Source organism: Haliaeetus leucocephalus, unplaced genomic scaffold (assembly GCF_000737465.1).
Source record: "Haliaeetus leucocephalus isolate CR32 unplaced genomic scaffold, Haliaeetus_leucocephalus-4.0 Scaffold195, whole genome shotgun sequence".
Lineage (NCBI taxonomy): Eukaryota > Metazoa > Chordata > Aves > Accipitriformes > Accipitridae > Haliaeetus > Haliaeetus leucocephalus.
Window position 1 is genome coordinate 7,629,066 of NW_010972631.1, and position 15,071 is coordinate 7,644,136.

A 15,071-nucleotide genomic window follows, 5' to 3' on the forward strand; every position below is an offset into this window, starting at 1 on the left:
CCCGCAGAAGAGGGCGGCCAGCCCGGCCCGCCGGCATCCTCGTCGCTGCTCGTGTCCCAGTCAGACATGGCGGCTCCCCGCCTTGGGCTCCGCGGCCCATGTGGCGGGCCTCAGCCCGCCTTTGGCTAGGGAGTGCGCTGATTGGCCAAAGCGGGCCGCTCCCTGAGCAGTGATTGGCTGGCTCCCGCTGAGGGCCGCTGAGGGCCGCTGGGTCCCAGGTCCTGCCGCCATCTCCCTCCCGTTTCCTTCGCCCGCCTCGGGGCAGCCCTGGGTGGGCTCCGCCGAGGAGGAGGCGGTGGTTTAGGACGGGAGGGGCACGAACTCGGTCCTGAACGTGTGGGAAGCCCCCGAAGACTGTAGGGGAGAGAGGCAGGCAGCCTCAGGGGAGGCTGGGGAGTGAGGAGTAACTTGGCTAGGTGTCAAGGCTTGTGGCACACGGGTACATCTCAGTCCGAACTTCTTAGGGAAGTCATAATATTTAACCTCAAATTAAGCTTTAATGGTACTTTAATGAAGATTTTAGTGTGACCGAATGTACTAAGGCTGATACAAAATTGGAAACCGAGTCGCAGAACAGCTGAGGCTGAAGGCACCTCCGGAGGCCATCTTGTGTCCGCCCCCCCGGGCTCAAGCAGGGACACCAAGAGCCAGTTGCCCAGGTCCGTGTCCGGGCGGCTTTTGAGTATCTCCAAGGATGGAGACTCCACAACCTCCCTGGGAAACCTGTACCAGTGCTTGGTCACCCTCACCGTGAAAAAAAAACACCAAAACCCAAAACAAGAAAAAGCTAACACCTCCCCCTCCCCCCTTCAATTACACTGAAAATCTGCTAAAGGAGGGTTTAAATTTCCCCTTTTAGGCACGGTCGTGTACTCCTGTTGTACAGAGCTGAACGGTGAACGTGAACGTACGTGTCTCCATGGTTGCACATGGCCACCTGTGCCTGGCTGTGGTGACCTTTAGGGTAAGTCTGCAGGAAAAACGTCACGCCGTTCTCTTCTGACCCTTCCCTGCTATCTCTACGTGCACGTGAAGCAAGGCTGCCCGGCTTCACACAAGAAGAGCGTGCATACGTGCTTGCCTTTTTCCCTCTCCTGTGTGTATTCTTAGGCAGAGCGTGGCAGTGTTCACATAGCCTGTGGGTACAAATGGCTGACGTGGAAAATCTGCCTTTCTGGAGACTGCATCTTTAAATTTCGGTATCTAAGATTACATTCACCAGAGGGGCAGGGGGTAGCTTGTACATGGAAATATCTTGCTCTGATTTTGAAGCCTCCACAGGGGCAGTGACTTCACCAGAAGAACAGGCTCTCTGTATTTAATGCTTTACACTCAAATACTAAAGTTTGTCTTCAGCAGGACTGCAGGAAGAGCGAAGGAAAGAAGGGGAAAGAAGGCTGTGTGTTTGGTGCGGTAGCATTCTAGAGCGACTTCCATGATTCAGTGCAGAGGAAAGGGCTTCACCTAGGCCTCAAGTTAAACTGAGGTAGGGGATGAGCCTTCCCTGAGGAATCCTGCTCCTTGCACAGGCCCCTGATTGCCGATTCTGAATCAATTACTGTTTATCTGACAGGGAAGGTAATAATAACTTCCAAACTCATTTTCATAGAGGTGCTGAACATCTGAAGTTTAAGTAAACTCTGCTGTAAACAATTACCAGGAACTGAAGGTATCTGACTGGTTTGTGCACATTTTATTCTAGTAAGCTTCCTTTGTGGTGTTTTCGTCCACTTAATAAAAAATGACAAAACTTCAAAAGGAAAACAATGAGCAAGTTTAAATATTTTCCTTGCCTGATATGTGCTCACTCCATACAATCTTTTATGTAAGGAAAAAAACCCAGTAAGCATGGTACTTTTCAAATCATTTTTATTAACAACAATATGGATTCAACTTTGTCAAGAAGTTACAATCAACATTGTAATGTACTGGCTAATGTCGTTGCAGTGTCAGTGGAAGCTGCCTTCGTGCTTTCTAAGCCTGTTACAAAACTGTCTTTTTTATCTTTCGAAGAAGTCAAAAATGCTTCCAATAGCAGATGATATTGGATATGTCTGGACTTGTCCTATATGTGGCCGCAGCTGAATGAATGGCCACATCTGCATCCAGATGAATGAACAGGGAAATGTTACATGCTTCCACTGACGCTGCAGGGGACAATTCTTATTTCAAAAACCAATTAACCTTTTTAGACAGTGACAGCACTTTGTGTGATGTTGTAATCCATTTGAATTAAGTCGATTAACACACTTGAAAAAAAATGTGAAGCAGAAATATCTGGGGCAAATTCTTTTCTGACCTGTATTTCATTCAAACCTAATGAATCCAAAAGGATTGGATGACATATGAGTCAGGATAAAAGTTGGCCCAGAGAGGCAAGTTCATTCCTGGTATAGGTGAGTTCAGTTCCTTTAAGGTCAGTGGAACTGAGCCTGATTATCCCAATGGAGGCTGAACTTCACCCGCTTGGGCAGTGAATTCATTGAAGTCAGTGAAGCCATCCAAGGATGAATTTAGCCTCAGGTGTTTAAACCCTTTTTTTTCGTTCCTTTGCTGTTATATTTTCTTTTCCTGCTTACTCCTCTTTTCTGATTATTCTCCTTTTCTCTGTGCTTTTTAAAAATGTCCCTTCTCTTCTTCCTTTTTTACATCAGTACTTTGTGCGTTATTTTTTATATAGTCAATGTGACATGGGTAAATTCAGCTAAGTATTAGTTTCCTCAGGAAATAACTGGAATATTACCATTTTCACTTTAAACAGATGCCCAACAAAATAAGGATTTGAATCTGAGCTCCCGATTCAAGAAAAATTCTTGAATTCCATAGAATGAATGAATTCCATAGAATTTTTGCTTGAGTAAGGATTGCAGGTCCCAATCCAGAAATACTACTGTACATCAGATGTTCTACTATACATCAGCAATTCAGTATGATTTGACTTATCACAGAAGAGCCGGTGAATTACTCATCACCATACTATAATGAGAGCAGTCACTCTAAGTAGGATTATCTCAAAAACATATGGAACAACCATGGGCACTGTGAATAAAAGTGTATGATCTTTGCAATCTTGAACCCTAGGCTAAAACACCATATTTAAATAAAAAGTATAGATCCTATAAGCCAGGAGCAAATACAAATTTTTAAACAAATAATAATAATCAAAACTATTCTTTTCAGTTCTCTCTTCAATCAGGTACAAGAAACATGCTGATCAGAAAACAGTTATTTGGATAGGCCTTAATTCCTGAAGCTCTTACTTAAGTTCAAATTCTCTCTTCAACAATCCTCAAGCGGATTGTAAATCAGAAAAAAAATTGTCCTTTGTCCCAACTCATGAACAATTCTTATTAGCCGTCATGAGCTGGGCTTTAATAAGCAGCTCAGGACAAGACTTGAAAAGCCAGACAGATCCTTCTTTTGTGAAACCAATGAATGACTGTCAGTCATGACACTGTCTTTTAACGAGAGAGCGTAGAAACGGGAAACTCCTCATGAGGAAATATGAGCAAAGCCTATAAAAATCCAAACAAACAATTCTTCCTCTCCAGAATTTCATATATTCACTACTCTTTCTATTTTCTATCAATATTATGTTAAAAAATTCCTATATGATAAGACTTGCAGCTACAAAAATAATAATGGTGAGCATAAAAGAAAAAAATTAGGATTTTAAACCATAATTTGAAAAGATACGATCTTCTGGATTTATTAGGACTTTGTAAAGACATTAACATTTTCATACATAATTTATAGAACTCATTCTTTTGTGCACAAAATTGTATTAAATAAATTAACTTAAAATTAGAAGGACTCAAGCATGTCATTTAAGGCAAAAATACCAAGTTTCCGTGAGATAAATCATCAGCAAAACCCAAGGCCCCGTTTCTGTGCGGAATCGGTACAGGCAGGGCCAATGCTCAGTTCTCCCATTGACTCCTTCCAGGCTCAATGGGGGTGCAACCATCCACTCATGCAGATAAAGGTGGAAGAGTGGTGTCCAATACACGATGCCTTGATTTTGCGATCTCGTCAAGGAAGGGAAGGGAGTTTCGTTACTGACACACAGTTGCCATGTGCCCCATCTCTTGCTCCTTAACTGAACCCAAATGCAGGTTTATGCTTAGGGCAGCAGGAGGCTTCGTATGAAAGGCAAGAAAGGCACCATAAACCGTTAGGAAAAAGAAAGAGAAGGCTAAAAAAACCTTGTAAGTTGTTAAATTTTGGATAGTACTTTAAACTTACAGATCTGTCTGGATAAACTGCAGACATTCAAATAAGTTAATGGTTAAATGAACTGAGATGTGGAAAAACCCCTATTTATCCTCACAAAATTACTGTTGTAATCAGGCTTTAGTATGATCAGACAGCACATAAAAGCAGGAAAGGCTGAATGTGGTAAATGATATGGCAAATCAGTGGTGAGGAAATTGTGCTTCAAGGCGTCTTTCAGGATTTAACAGCTGAAGTTTGCTCCGGCGTAAGCCATGGAACACAGTGTACCATCCGTGGACCCCGTATAACGACACAATATATACACTCTACAGTTTGCATGTACTTTCACATAATAAGGTTGTCATGTAACATCCAGGAATACTTCGGTAAAGGAAATATGGAAGCAGAAATTACAATGGTTTCATAGTAAACAGATCAAGTCCTTCACAATACAATCTACAGCATTTAGCCATGGTTAAGACTGGAGTGATGTTTTTGATGTACATGGTAAGTTCCCAGCAGGTATGTCTGGGCCTTGAGAAAACACTGCCCTGAGTGAGCTGGCACGGGCACCCCTGTACATTCGGCGTTCCTGGTGCTAGAGGGAAGCTGAGCCCAAGTCGGGTTGTCTACAAGCCAGTGGTGCAGGTGGGGTGTAAATCGGGAGGGGAGACGACGCACAGAAACCTCATTCAGCTGGGAAGAGCGAAAACCTGTTTAGGCTCCGCAAGGGTTCTCCCAGCGGCAAAGCCTTTGCTGGGGATGTGCAGGTAGGCTCTAACGCTGCTCCTGCATCTCAGCAGAAGTGAAGTGTAGGTCAGGGTAAGGAAAAAAGAGGATGTATCAAGCAGGAATGCTTGGTCTGATGGAGGCTTTGAAATTGAAAACTCGGGTATTGGGAGGAAGGAGGCTGAAGGTCCTTTCTTGGAAAGTTCACAAGAAATGACTGCAGTTGGGACACAGTGTTGAGCTATAAGAGTGTAACCACTTTCCCCTCTGTCCCCCTCCCTTTTTATTTAAAAAGCAAACAAACAAAACCAACCAACCAAAAAACCCCTTGCCTTCAGGGCTTTTTTCAGTTAAGGTGGTCTTCCCTACTTCTATTTCCATTTTTGATTGCCTACGTGGCTTTTTTTGGAAATAGCACTCAATATCTGTGACTGACAGGCTGGATTTAAAAAAAAAAAAAATTATCTTTTTGCCTCTTTACCTTCCTTGTTTTATTTTCTGGGATAATTTCCCTTCCTGCCCATCTAAATCCATATTCTTTTTTTTTTTCTTCATTGATTGTGTTGTCTTTCTCTCTTCCCTGTCCTGTCCTCTTTAGTTTTACTCTGTATTTCAGTTCCTCATTTTCCCTCCTTTCCCAGACTTATGAAGTGCTGTCACGGTATCAGGTTGGGACTGCAAGGAAAATTGCAAGAATTTCCACAGAAGGAAATATTGCTTCTACAATAAAGGCAGCGCCTCCTTGCTTCTGTCACCTACTACTGCCAAAATGTTTCAGATTCACAAGACAGCTCCTCAATGTGTCTGGAAGAAGGAGAGATTCCTCTGAATTTTTAGTGCAGTCACCCAGGTTATCCACTTCTGAGGCCAGCCCCATTCCTTAAAATACAAACTCTTTGTAACAAAATAATGTTCTTGTTATAAAGAACAACATGATAGTGGTGTGTCAGGTACTTTTGCCACAGCACTAAATCACCAAAAATCGGATGGATATTAACATACTGTTTTTCAGAGTTAAAAATAACTGATTACTGATGAGCTAATGTGTGTATCTTGCAACTGGTGGCCATTTCTAATCCCATATTACTGGTTTCCTTGGTACCTTGCTAGCAGCTGTAGATAATTTTTTTGTTGTAAACATAAACTATCATCTAAATCAGGACATTATATATATATATATTTAATTAGTTCAGAAGCAAAGTGCTTTAAAACCTTACGATTTTTACTTCTGCCCTGTAGAAACGGCACTAGGTCTAAATGCTCAAATTTTTGCTTTTTGATACATCCTGCAGCATTAGCTTTGTAGGCAACTCGTTATTTAAACCTACTGTACTACATGAAAGGCTGCTGTACTGTAGGTGTAAATTTGAATGTTAGCCATCACTTAAACATGCATTTTCATGCAACTAGGAGATATGGGCTCATTCAACTGCTTTGCAGATTCATCCTGATTTTTGTGATTTCCTCTTATTAAAAAGGCTTTCAAAACAGTTCATGCTATGATATGTATGACTAGAGGGATGACCCAGCCAATGAAGAAAGCCCACAAGCTGTTATTTAAGTTTGACATGGAGCAGATTGAGTGCTTCTGTACCATCCCCTGGCTTGCAGATGCTTTGAGATGATCTTGATATTCCAGTCCTTAGAGAGTCAGCAGAGAGAGTTGTTTCCACTAATGGGCGCGAGATGGCTTCAGTAGTCTCTGTTCCTGCCTCTGTCTCCAACTCTTCATCAGTTATAAATAATTTTGACTCCCTCCATTTGGAGTATACGTCTTGGCTACCTCTGGAACCACTGGAGTCACTGCCAGCCATCTGTACATTCAGTTCTTCTGTTGATTGTATAAGGTTTTGTACAGATAAAGATTTACCTAAATCCATTTGCACCACAGGTTTAACTGAGAGCAAAGGTTCCCCTTCTGTATCCAGACTTTTTCTCCATGTGAGATCCTTCGTCGCACTGGGCTGTGCAACTTGTCCTTTATCCTTTGATGCAACAAGGCAAGCGGTGACGTCGGAAATATTTTCCTGTGTGGTTACAGGAATAATATGAACGGGCTCAGGCCTATTGATATGCTTCATTGATGAGAAAGGTGGTATTTGTAATGTTGTTGGAGTTGCTGGCTTAGTTGCCTGGTTTATTTGGTTTGCTGCAGGTCCGTCGTTTGGCACTTGCGTTGCTTGACTATGCATAGCTGGACTAAAAGCATAGTAAGCCTGAGTGCTAAATTCATTTGGTGTCAGTATAAGCTGTAGGCCACGAGGCAGATTGGCACTAGCTGATCTGGATACACATCCACTAACTTGTGCAGAATTAGACAAATCTTTGCTGTCTGATGGACTCTGATAATCAGAAGTCTGCTCACACTCAAAAGCTGGCATTTGAAATGAAGCCAAAGTGAGCGCGGATGCAGATCCTTTTCGCAAAACTTGTTGATAAATATCTAATAGACAGTCCAGTTTTGACTCAATGGATTGTACCTACAGGAGGAGAGGAGAAGGTTAACATTAATGCCAACTACTAATTTAAAACATTTGGAACCCAAGCAAAGGACAAATGTGACTGCTGAAGAGAAAAATGGAAGGAGCTTGGTATACGCTATTGACCCTTGAAAAATAATGTCAAAAGAGGTGTAAATTTTTCAGAGGTAAGCTAATAAAAGGGAAAAAAAATTAGTAACCTGCGAGTTTTCCTTACTTACTTTTCTGTACATGGAAGACTGATAAGGTAATACGATTAATACCAATTTTATTTCAACATGTAAATGAAGCAGATATTAGAAAAAAATATTTTACCTGTTCAGCCTTTGAAACTGGCAATAAAATACACAAAAGGCATGAGCAATAGAGCAAGACAAAGCGACACAGATAATCACTCTACCTGTTTTTCCACTTTGACTACACGCCCTAACATACTGAGGTCATCGGTTGTCTCATTCTCTGCAGGATTCTTTTCTCTACTTCTTTTATCTGCTGTGATTTGTCCTTTCCCAAGAATTTGGTCAACGCTGTAAGAGAAATCAAAAGCTGCTGTGATTCCTGAAAACGGTGATGATATGGCAGCGTTCGCTCTACCAATACATTAAAAATTAAAATCACAGTACTTCAGCAAAGCACTTGAGAAAGAAGACAAACTTAATTTTATTAATTAAGGAGAAAAAAACCCCATGATTTTTAAGCATTTGGGATGGCTTTTCTCTTCTGCTGGCACTAACCAGGGCCAAGAACTTAGCCATCATCTGGGAGAGCCGGGGCTAGACTTGCTGAGAGGGGAAGAGACGAGTTGGCCTCTGCAGCAGGCTGATGTTGTGGAGGAGCAGACATACCAGTGCCACCCCCAGCTCTCCCATCCTAACAGCAGCATCGAGCCCTGGGAAAGCTGTCAGTTTGAAGGAGGAATCTCAGCCATGACGCAATGTTGTGGTTTTGGTTTTGTTTTTAATTATTATTGTTGAGAATCTAGAACATAAAAACTACAGAAATACTACATTACCAGTAGTTCCCAATTTCTTTTATGTGAAAAGAGAAAGTCTGGGATGGGAGAAAGGCAGTTCTCAATGTCGGCTTCATCCTTTTGGCAACCTCCTGACTAAATTCCTTGTTTATGAATGGGCTTTACAGATAAAGGATTACCTTTACTATTGTTCAGACTTCCATTTTCTGGCAACATTTTAGATACCTGTTTTTTTGTGCTTTTACCCACAATGTAATTTCTGGCTGAGCTGTGTTCGCAGAAAGAGAGGCTGGGCTGAAGCACGGATGAGAATTTGTACCCAAATATACCACAGAAATGTTAAACGTTACCAATATTCATTATGCAGTGAATGACATAACATAAGATGCTTATGCAGAGCAGAAATTATTCTTTCCTTACCGTGACTGAAGACTCTTAATCCTGCATAACATGTCTAGATGACCCGCTGAATACTGTTCAATGACATCTTTGACATCATATGGACGAAGTGTTTCCTTAAACTTTCTCTTTGCAACATGAAATTTCATAATTCTGTGGGGAAAAAGCATTTCACAGATTAATCTTCAACAGTTGTGAAACAACATGATGTATTCCACTGACAAAAAGCTGACAGCTAATTTTTAAATGGAAGGTATTTTCAATACAGCTTGTGCAAGTAAACTTTTCTGTTTACACAATTGTTTTTAGAAGTACAAATGTGTAAGTACAAATGCGTTGTAGCTATCCCTTTGAATTGTTATTTAAACAAGATCAGGTAACACTATTTTAGAGTGCAGAGCAAGTTTAACTTATCATTATACACCTATTTGGCTTTTTTATGCTAGGTGCCTGATATGAAAGGTACTGAAGTACATGCTTAACTTAAACCTGGGGTTAGTCCCACTGACTTGAGTGGGGTATCCTATAAGCTACATTTGTGCTTAAGCTACTTCTGTCTCCATTAGAGGAAAGATTTCTATAACAAATCGATTACACAACCATAAATAATAGTATTTTTTTTCTGGTGCTCATTTTAAGTTCTTTGCTTTCCATTTTGTAAAAAATTTAAATTTATGCACATAATTAATTTTTCATTCATTTTTATTTTTAATTAACATACAGGCCTAAGTATTTGTTTTTAATTTATTTTCCTGACTTAAGATCAAACTTTGCAGACTAAAGAGAAGTTTTCATGTTTGTTCCATATTGAAATCTATGGGAATTATTGTTTAATTAGCATCGGTGATCTTTTCCCTTGAATTCTACTGCAGAATAATAAGTATCAGATAACAGTAAATAGCCAAAATTGATGAATGGCATATGTTCTTTATGTGAGACTTGCACAAGTTTCTGCGATGCTTATGTGAATATGTGATGTCCACTGAGTAGCTCTTCTTAGAGTGAAAAGCTTGATATTAAATTGCAGATTTTAAATAATAGAAATGACAAATTTGGAAAGTAAATGACAGTGAGCCGATTTTCCAGGTCAGCTGGCAAAACCTGCAGTTCTCCTTGGTTTACACGAGAACTGCAGAAGAGAGAACTGTGCAAGAACTGGGAGAGAAGCTGAGGGATCAGGTGTGTTGGCTGTTCCAGTCTGTGTTACAGAGCTTATGAATCCCCATTAGGGCCAAACTGCTGATATTTCCTATCTCTTGCAATTAAAAAAGCAGAGACAGTAAATTGGTATCCTATTCCAAAAGCCAATATTTCATGCTAATATATTTCCTCTGTGTTTACTATGATATGTATTTAGCAGCTGTAAGACAATGAATTATAATAAAACCCAAAACATGGCTCTCACTCTGTAATAAAAATAGATGAGTAGTGTTTCAGTAGAATTTAGGAAAACCCTATTTTGTATAGTTAGGACAGACATTATGATCATAGGTATGTAGAGTCAGATTAATAGCATATAGTGATCCTCTACTGATTTCTGTATCATACATACAAATGTTCTTCCAAACAATATCAGCCTTTTCCCACAGTGCTTAGGTTGTTGATATTTCCCATTCTGGTAACTTCCAGCGAAAAATGAGATTGCTTGTCACAGGTGGAGAGCTTGAACTATGATTCTGATGATAGAAATTAAAAATGGAAAAGGCCTCTTAGGAGTAGTCCATCACCTTGACAGTTCAGGACCGATCTCCATGCAGTTTTAAACATGTCAGATGATGCACTTTCCTCTTTTCCATTGTCAGCCAGTTCTACATACTAATGGCTTTTGGCGTCTTTTGTAATCTGAAGGCCTCTGAAGCTGGGATGCAAAATTTTTTTTCTTTTAGCTGTCAAATGATGCCAAGATGTTCTGTTCACAATAGTCTGACAGCACAGACAATCTCCTGGTATCTAGTTCTTTATTCAGGTTACAAAGAATAAATGAGGTAGCTGACATACAGGAAAGTATCATTCTTTTGTTATTATACTCTCTGTTTTGGTGGCCACAATTTTTTACTTCACGCTCTTGATGAAGTAAAAATATGAAACTCTGTTAGAAAAGCAGAGCCAGAGGATTAATAGCGTAATTGAAGACAACTGAGTTTACCACAACTGGGTGATTTTACAAGAGAAGAGACAGAAGACTAATTTTTACTAACAGCCATAGGAGCTGCTTAATCAGTGTGCACAGAAGCCTTCATTACTGCTTTGCAGCTTAATCACAGGGGTTTTTTGCTTATCAAGGCAGTTTGTTCATAACGTTCAGAAGTCAAACATAGGATCAAAAGCATCGCGGCGGTACCAGTGAGGTGTAACTGTACTATTTCTGGTTTAGGTATTAGCTCATGTGATGCCATCTTAATTAACTTCAGCAGGGTTATATTGCTTACTTCTTTTTGCTTCAAATATATAACATTTTACATAAACTGTGCAAAAAACTGAAGGTTTATAAAAGACTGGCATTTTAAAAGCCTGCAAGTTAATTAATAAACAGAAAACCTGAATTCTTTCAGTCATGGAGCCTAGCAACTGCTTTGCAGTTATTAAATTTGATTGATTCTCCATAGTTATTTACTGTCAATTTTAAAAACTCAGTTGGCTTTCTATATCTTGAAATAACTATGTAATTGAACTTGATAGGCTTGAACACCCATCCTGGAAGATTATTACAACTACATAGAGCATATTAAAAAATCGTGAACAAAAAAAAGCCTTTGAGCTTCCTTCATTCGTGCTTCTAGAATAAAAAGTTCCCGTTCTGGTGTGTTCCTGTGGGATAAAAACAAAGGGTTCGGTTCGGGTGGGTAACTTACCTGTACCAAAAAGGGAAAATGAGCGCAAAATTATTCACGCCCCAAGCATTTCAGGCATCAGCCCTTAACACAAACAGGAGGAATAGGGCAAACAACTACAGCTCGGTCTGTCTTGTCTATTTATACCACAGGGGGGCAAACAAGACTCAGCATAAACGAAACTGAGTCGCCACCGGCAATGCCGAGCTGCTAGTCCTGACCAAACAGCAGTAATTGAAAGTAAGAATTAACCCAAAAGAACAAAACCGTGTAGTCCCCATGGCTTTTGAAAACATCATTTGTATTTTTAAATCGCTGTATGCCGTGTAGCGAGGCGCTATTTTATAACTGGTATCTAACGTGATAGACGATACACGGTTGTAAACCTACCCAAGTCACAAGCACGACAATTTTCAGGTGAGAATTAGCCATAAAAAGCAGCCTATTTCAATGATGCATCCAGAGGAGAGCAGAAAAAAAGACTTTTGTGTTGAATTAGGCCAATATATCAAAGTGCTTTTTCTGTAGTTAACATCTAAACCACAGGTGCCACTAATCTTTACATGCCCTGGTAATTTGTAGAAAGTTACAGGTCCAATACTGACTTTTGTCTGACTGACCCCTAGCAGCCAAAAGCAGCATCCATTTCATTTAACTCTTGTCAAATGCAGGATCAGCACCGATCTAGAATTACAGGGGCAGGTTGCATATCTTTCCTGGCATTTGTTGCATTTTAATTTCCATTCGTGTTGCCCCTTCCAGCATTAAAAGCTATTCTGCTTGTCATTAGTGCACTTTACTGAGACCGGCACCGAGTCAGAACATCTCTAATCCTCTGTGCAGCCCTGTCGTACTCCTGTTATTTTTTTAAACCTGTATCTTGTCAGTCTTGTCACTATCTCAGGAAGAAATGGGGCTTCAGTCTATCGGGATTCAGGTGAACTTGTACGTGGTTACTGCCTCGAAGATTAAGACAGGTAGGCTGTTTTATCCGTAGCTAGATGAGGTGACCACAGGTTGGTTGCTCGCTTACTACACCAGGAAAGCAGGTGCCCACAGATCTAGTTGTGCTGGTTCCTCCGCCTCTCTCCCCTTACCTTGCCAATTAACCCTTCTTCCTAGTAAACTGCAACGTGCAGAAGAGATCAGGATCCAGTATAGAGAGGCCAACAGACAAAGGTGGTTGAGAGAGAGTTCCACTACAGATGGGGTGAGTGGGGCAAAACTGCCTCCTCTCTCGGGTCTGCACCTGGACTAACCCATCCCCTAGGAGCCAGAGACATTGTTTTCTCCCAAGCACAGTGTTGTCGTAGCCAGAGGCACATCTAAGAGCCTTGCCTAGACTCTGAAGACCATCTGGGCAGAAAATATACAACGTGTTGGGATTTAAAAGAAATAGAGGATTCTGAAACACTGCCGTTGAACAAACTCGTAATGGCTGCTAAAAATAGATTTTATAGGTGTAGCAGAAACATTTCAAAGAGTGAACATAAACGGTAAATTATATTTTCCTTCTTTGGCTATTAAATATGTATGACTATTCAACCATACGGCTTATCAGCTTAAGAATTCTCAAGTTTCATTACGTTTAGCTACATTTATTATTATTATTTCTTAATAACAACAAATGGAAACATATCTATGCAATCACTAGAGTTAAAGAGAGAAAAGACCTCTTAGGTCAGCAAGTTCATCTTCCTGCCATTGCAGTTATTTCCTACTGCATATTTATTTATGCTTCTCAAATCTAATTTTATATTCCATAAATAGTAAAATAATTCCATCATTTCCATTGTGGCGAGTATTACTGAATTTAGTGCCTCTAGCTATGAAAAATGATCAGAGATATCGCAATATATGGAAACAAGGTATCCTCATCTTCTTTTTAGTCTCTTTTATATACACTCATCATTGTGAACTAACAGAGCTGGAAAATGCAATGTTTTTTGTTAGTCTCCAGGAACTCTGCAGGATATTAATGGCTTTTTGTTCACGACAAGACTAAGGCGGGTTGAGCGCTGCTACAAAACCTGCTGTCACAAAGGCTCGGCGTACCGACACGGTGCAAATGCATCGAGCGGCTTTTCCATACTTTCCCTGCTGCCTCAGTTGATCTTTCCTGACAAAGAGTTTGTAGTAAGGAGGGGTGGAAGACTCAGCCTGGGGGGCTTTTGAGAGGAGGCTGGCAGCTCGCCGCGTTACCGGACAGGTCTGCCCAGTGGGTCTTCCGTAGGACTGGTTGGGAGTCCTATTTCTGGAAAGGGCCAATATGATAAGAACTTTTTCAGGAAAGGACTGTTCTCTCCATCTCCTGGTTTGACCATTTCAAAATGGAAGTTTGGGGGTTTGTTTGCTTAAAAATTAAAAAGTTGGTTTGAAGAATAAAGTAGTCCTGGGAAAAATGTAAGTAAGCAAGGTCAAAACTGAAGCAGTACACTTTGAAATTACCAAAATGAAAGATGATAAATAAACCAGTTTTTGTCTTTTGCTATTTCAAGGCTGTACAACCTGAGAGTAACCAGCAGAGTCTAGGCTCCTTTCACAGAAAAAAAAAAACCATTTCTTTCTGATTCCAAAGCTGAGAGAGGCCCTACCTCTGTAGAGCCACAGGCATGCATTAATTTTGCTAATTTCATTTTTTTCCCTAAACAAAAGGACCATTTGTATCACTGTAAAACAGTTTGTACCCTGCTCTAAGCAGGAAAAAATAATTACTCTCCCTTATTGCAATTTTTCAAGGTGATGTAGCCAGAATGGATTCAACTGTGTGTGCTTATATTTGGGGTCTTTTGCATAGTATCTCAGGAAGCTATGCAAGTATCTTCCATCTTCATCTGCTCCTGTATACCAGCGAGAGAGGAAAAACAGCTTCCACCCTCCCCTATTGCCTTTGCAATTCAAAGCCGTTGCTGAAAACAAACTTCAAAATGAGGCACAAAGTTTCCATATAGGCAGATGTTATCATCTTGAAATTCTACAGTTACTATATAGTGTCTCAGATCCTTCTTCAGATGTTTGCATAGATCCCAGTGTAGTCAGGTAACAGATACTCTGAATAATCAGAAAGAGAAGTATCAGCTACCTGATGAACTGAATTATCAGTCTCTTGATTTTGAGAGATTAAGGTATAGCATTTAACAGAAGTCTGAAGATCATGGCATATTACTGCTTTAAAGATCTCAAACAAAGGTATGTTTCTGAAGCAAGATGTATGTGCCGTTTGGAATCTAGTGAAACACTAACATTTGCAGGGCGAGATGAGAGACATTCGTGGCTAATTGATAGCATTGAATTGAATTGAATGCAGAATTCTTATTCTCAGCCTCAGTGGTGAAATGAGTTGGGTTTTGGTAAGCCAAGTGTGCAGAGAAATAGTTGGAGATAATCTAAAAAGTTGACTCTCATCAGTTAAATAGTGCATGTCTGAAACAAACTGTTTCATCT

At 40.4% G+C, this 15,071-nt stretch overlaps 2 protein-coding genes across 2 annotated transcripts in view; both read right to left on the reverse strand.

The window, feature by feature from the left end:
• Positions 1-68, reverse strand: part of DDX43 (DEAD (Asp-Glu-Ala-Asp) box polypeptide 43) — a 20,202-nt gene extending 20,134 nt beyond the window's left edge. Inside the window, exon 1 of the mRNA XM_010565825.1 lies at positions 6-68. Within this exon, the coding sequence (XP_010564127.1) occupies positions 6-68 (63 nt within the window). The remainder of the gene's footprint in view (positions 1-5) is intronic.
• Positions 69-6,425: 6,357 nt separating this feature from the next.
• Positions 6,426-15,071, reverse strand: part of KCNQ5 (potassium voltage-gated channel, KQT-like subfamily, member 5) — a 283,665-nt gene continuing 275,019 nt past the window's right edge. The window contains exons 12-14 of the mRNA XM_010565781.1: positions 8,818-8,949; positions 7,825-7,951; positions 6,426-7,424 (exon numbers count right to left, since the gene is read on the reverse strand). Of these exons, the coding sequence (XP_010564083.1) occupies positions 6,498-7,424; positions 7,825-7,951; positions 8,818-8,949 (1,186 nt within the window). The 3' untranslated portion in view covers positions 6,426-6,497. The remainder of the gene's footprint in view (positions 7,425-7,824; positions 7,952-8,817; positions 8,950-15,071) is intronic.